This window comes from Marmota marmota, unplaced genomic scaffold (assembly GCF_001458135.2).
Source record: "Marmota marmota marmota unplaced genomic scaffold, marMar, whole genome shotgun sequence".
NCBI lineage: Eukaryota > Metazoa > Chordata > Mammalia > Rodentia > Sciuridae > Marmota > Marmota marmota.
The window spans coordinates 7111235-7116200 of record NW_026000079.1 but is presented as its reverse complement, the minus strand read 5'-3'; the positions used below and the strand labels follow the sequence as shown (position 1 = coordinate 7116200).

The following is a 4966-nucleotide window of genomic DNA, read 5'->3' as shown; positions in this document are numbered from 1 at the left end:
AACATTCATGAACATTTATTTTGACCCAAATTGCTAATTTTAACGTTTACAATTATGAAAGACATTTATATGGTTCCAAATGAAAGCCACATTAACAGTATATTCAGAGAAATCAAGTTTCCCTCCATATCCTCTCCCTTCCCCCAGGGATTTTTTTCTCTCTCCTTTTTAAAAACATAAACAAATACATATATGTACTGCCCCTTATATAAGGTAGCTCAGCATATATATTTTCTTCATTTAATATAACCCAGAGATCTCTCCCGGAGACATCTATTTTTTTTGGTGGCAGGGATTCAACTCAACACCTCATGAATGCTAAGCACATACTCCTATCAGTCAGCTATATACCCCCAGCCCCTTCCTCATTCCTTTTCACAGCTGCACAGTACTCTATTGTGCACTTATCAGTTTATGCAACCAGTCCCTTACTAATGGACATGTGAGTTGTTAGCTATAATGAATAGCTCTGTGCATGTTACTTCCTATTTTTGCCAGCATAGCTCCAGGCACTTTACTTCGCTTCCCATTTTAATGTCCCATGTTATAAACCAGAGGATAAGTTCTATATAAGGACACAACTACTACAGTGCACAGCAGAGTCCAGCTACTGAAACAGCACAATACAAAATAAGCCTTCAAAATGTAAATACCCTTACTTTTACCTTACCGCTCCTCACAATACACCATTTCTTAAGAGAAAAGTTACTTCACCAAGGAAAACCCACAAAGAATAAACAAGGATCAAAGTTTTATTTTCTCTGGGTATCTGCAAAACACTGGACCAATGTAAAAAAGAAAAGAAAAAAAGAAGAAAGAAAAACCTCCTTTAAAAAAAATTGCATTGGTGGGGGACTGAGAGGGATTAGCGCCCTAGCCCCCCCCCCCAAGGAGCTATAGCAACTCTGACTGGTCCAAGGAATCGAAAAGGTATCGGAAGGATAGAACAGAAGGAAGAAGAATGAGAATTTACTGAGGGAGAGGGCCTCGAAGTGGGCCACGGGGGGGAACTGGAGGCCGGGCGTGGGTCTGGGTGGGGGGAGGGGCCCCCGTTGGTAGCCATAGGGTGGGGGTCGTGGAGGACCAGTGTATCCATGAGGTGGCATCAGTGGAGGAGGCCCACGCATACCATGTGGAGGCATAGGACCTGGGTGACCTGCAAGAAGAGAAAGAAGAGTTAGTTAAATATAAAAAGTAAAAGAAAAGGCATGGGACAAGTGGTGTGACAAAGGCTACAATATTTGTGAGGATGAAAGAGGTGTACAAAGCCCACTCACCCATGGGAGAGCCAAACGGAGGTCCTCGGGGGGGCATGCCCATTGGAGGAGGCCCAGGATGAGGCATTCCAGGTGGTGGTCGGGGTGGTGGCTGCCCCCCAGAGCCTGGAGGTCCAGCATGTGGGTGTCCTAAGCCATGAGGGCCATGGTGGGCCAGCTGCATCTGAGACATTCCTATGAAAATAAGACAAGACACAAGGAAAAAGGAGACAATAGGAAGATAACAAAAGTGCAAAGAAAATGAAGAAAGGAAGAGCAAAAACAAAAGTGACATAAAGAAAAGGCTTGTAAAAAGTGCCCCTATCCTTAATTCCACTCTAACAGTACAAACCAACTGCTCCGGCGTCACTCCTCACCCGCCTCACTGGGATTCAGGCACTCTATCAGTAATGCAAAAGCCTGTAAGATCACTCCCTGATAGGGTGTGGGAAGGCAGCAGAAACACTACCTCTGCTAAGATCCAGATTCTATAGGATGAAGAAAAATTCAAGGACAAGAGTACAGAGATAGACCACCCCAAGCAGAAAGATCAGCGCGTGCAAATAACATGTCAAACAGCGAAGGATGTTCCAGAAACTACCAACAGCTGAGTAATCAGGAGCTACATGCAGTTACAGGAGTGATGGTTGGAGACCAGACCATGAAAAGGCCCCGAATGCAATGGTAATGAGTTTGGGGTTTTCTGTAGGTAAAAAGGCAAATTCTAAGCAAATGAGTATAAACATGTTTTAGAAAAAAAGTTACTTCATGAATGTAGATCAAATATAAAAAAACTGAAGTCAAACTGAAGAAGATCACTACGATAAATGAAGTGTGAATGAGAAAATAAGAGCCTGAACCCAAGCTGGGATTATAGCTCAGTGGTAGAACGCTGCCTAGCACGGGTGAGGCACTGGGTTTAACCTGCAGCACCACATAAAAACAAATAAATAAAAAATAAAGAATAAATTCTTGAAAGAGAGAGAGCGAGAGAGCGCGAGCGAGAGCCTGAACTGGCAGGGGGGCAGATGCCAGATTTAGTAGAAAAATGGAGTAACAAGGAACAGTCAGACTCCCCAATTTATGAATAAGCACATGAAGACAAAGACTATTAGAGGAAGAATAGGTTTGAAGGGGCAGCTGTCTTTTGAGCAGAATTATGGGTCTGGCTTATTAATAACCTATGGACTAGAAAAAGAGACCCAAGAAATCAGTACCTACTTAATTAAAACAATGAATACACACAGAAAAGAGAACCAAGCACAAAAAGCTAGTGACAAGCAGAATGAAAGGAGCTTATAAAACAAGGGTGGCTGAGACTGACAAGTTAGAGAAAAAGGTGGAGAATCCAGAAAAAGAAAAGCGAAAAGAGATGAGAATTCTAAACTAGAAGACATGGCTAGTTTGAAGCACAGAAGAGATTAAACCAGGTTAAGGAGCAGAAATGTCTCCTAGAGTTGGCAACTGGATCTCTACTCTGGAAAGCTGTCAAGAGAATGAAAGCAAAAAATAAGGAAACAAAAACACCACCTATAAATTATTCTTCAGAAAAACTTAAATAAGAAATGGAGACTGGATGGGAGATATTACAGTATGCACACAACAAATACTTTGTGGTTTTTTTAGTAGTCTGAAGGGAAGGAGAACTCTGGTATTGTTGTTGTTGTTGAGAAACAAAGAGCAGAAGGATGAGAGGTGATAAAGGGCCTCTATCAAACTCATCATTCCCTCTCTCACCAAAGAACACTTACCTGGATGGGGCATCCCACCTGGTGGGAACGGGTGAGGATGAGAATGTCCATGACCAGGATGTCCAGCCCCTGGGGTTCCTGCTGATGGAGGGCCATGTCCTCCAGCCCCAGGCGGCATAGGTGGTGGGGGCATAGCAGGAGGTATCCCAGGTGGGAGGGCTCCAGGAGGCGGCACCGGAGGTGGGAAGGAGCCAGGAGGAGGCATGCCTACCCAGGAAATGAAAGTAAGAGTTAATGGAGGTGAAAAGAGAATATCTTTAAAGAGCCTGTCCCAATCTGGCCTCTTCAGGCAGGGTTAAGTTCCTTACTCTCCTACCATGCTTCAAAGTCAAAAGCAATGTTAAAAAAAAAACAAAGCAACTTCAATCTGCTAAAGAAACCCACTATCTTCACTCCCCATTCCCTTCTCATCACCTATCAACAACATCCAGCTCCTTCATGTTCCTTTTTCTTTTTCCTGCCCCTCCCCCATTAGACTCAAGACAAACATAACCTTTACCTGGTGGAGGAAGCCCAGATCCCAGTGATGACACCACAGGGTTGGGGGCGGAAGGTGGAGGGGGCGCATCTGCGAACAGCTGATGAGGACGGTCAGCCTGGGAGAGTGGGTTCTGGGCTGCTAGAAGTCGTTCAGCTGCTGAGCCATGACGCTCGCCCTTAGAGTCCTTCTTGAATGCATAAGATACAGTGATAGGGCGGTTACAGAGGTACTGCCCATTCATGGCCTCAATTGCTGCATCCGAAGCATCAAACGAAGCAAAATTAATAAAGGCATAACCTTTGGAATTGCCTGTATCAGGGTCCCGCATAATTTTAGGTGTTTGTAAGATGACCCCGAAGGCGCTAAAAGTATCATAAAGCAGCTTCTCATCAATCTCTGGGTCCAGGTTCCCAATGAAAATGTTGGCCCCTACATCCAGGTTTTTGTTGTGAGCAGATGCCTTGTTTACACGTATTGGCTTTCCATAGAGTTTGATCATGTTCATGATCTTAATGGCATAGTCAGCATCTTCCTCACTCAAGAATTCAACAAAGCCATAACCTGGGGAAGTGAAGAAGGGAAAGTTAACAACTCAAGTGAAGAGACTCAAAAAAAGGTATAACTCATAATAACCTCACTTTAACTGACAATGCTTCCAGGAACTGTGAACTGAAGCTTAAGGGAAAGAATTCTTTTTAGGATGCTCATTCCAAAGAATAATTAGGACGCTTCAAGAGCATTCATGCCCCCAATACATAAGCTCAGCTCTTGCATTTGTCCCCTTAATACATAAATTCACTTCTTGCCACGTACTTACCTTGGTGCTGGCCAGTGACTCTATCCTTTGGCATGTGGGTGTTGACCACGGGCCCTGCCTGGAGAAAGAGTTCCCAGAGCAGTGGTTCACTAACCTTCTCATCTAGGCCCCCCACGTACACAGTGGCATCTAGAAGGAGGGAGCGAGAGGTTAGGGAAGGGGTGCGAGTACAACAGGAAAAAGGTGACAAGAACGCAAAGATGGAATCCCGGCAGGACTGGGAGTGGGATGGGGTGTAAAAAAGAAAACAAAGTTAGTTTAAGTCCTAAGTCTCTCTCTTCCTAGAACCTAGAGAATCTTCTAAAGTTTAACTCAGTTTACTGCTTTAGATTTTGTCTTTCTCGGCAGATTTTTTTTTCAGTTTTTTGGAGACAAGGTCTTAGTGAAACTGGCCCCGAACTTGGGCTACTTCTGCCTCGGCCTCGCGAGCCGCTGGGATCACAGGCGTGTGCCGCCGAGCCCCGCTATTTTCTTTATTTCTAAGTGGGAAGGGAGAGGGCACTGGACCTGGAGGGGGACTGAACCACTCCTGCCGCTGGCCTCGGCCTGAATTTGGCCACCCCGCCTCCAACACCAGGGCGGCTGGTCTCGCAGCCTCCGGGGAAGGTCTAGCCTCCCGGCCTGGCAGAAGCTACTGCTCCTAATCTGGGGCCTCTTGGTC

The 4966-nt window shown here is 45.2% G+C and overlaps 1 protein-coding gene across 1 annotated transcript; it reads right to left on the bottom strand.

Annotated features, from left to right (window-relative positions):
• Positions 1–4549, bottom strand: Sf3b4 (splicing factor 3b subunit 4; the record flags this gene model as incomplete). The annotated part of the gene is given in 6 exon segments (XM_015502672.2): positions 1–1019; positions 1022–1156; positions 1278–1451; positions 3008–3214; positions 3507–4049; positions 4306–4549. Coding segments are annotated over 6 exon segments (1353 nt in total), but the record flags the coding sequence as incomplete, so codon positions are not given.
• Positions 4550–4966: the final 417 nt, after the last annotated feature.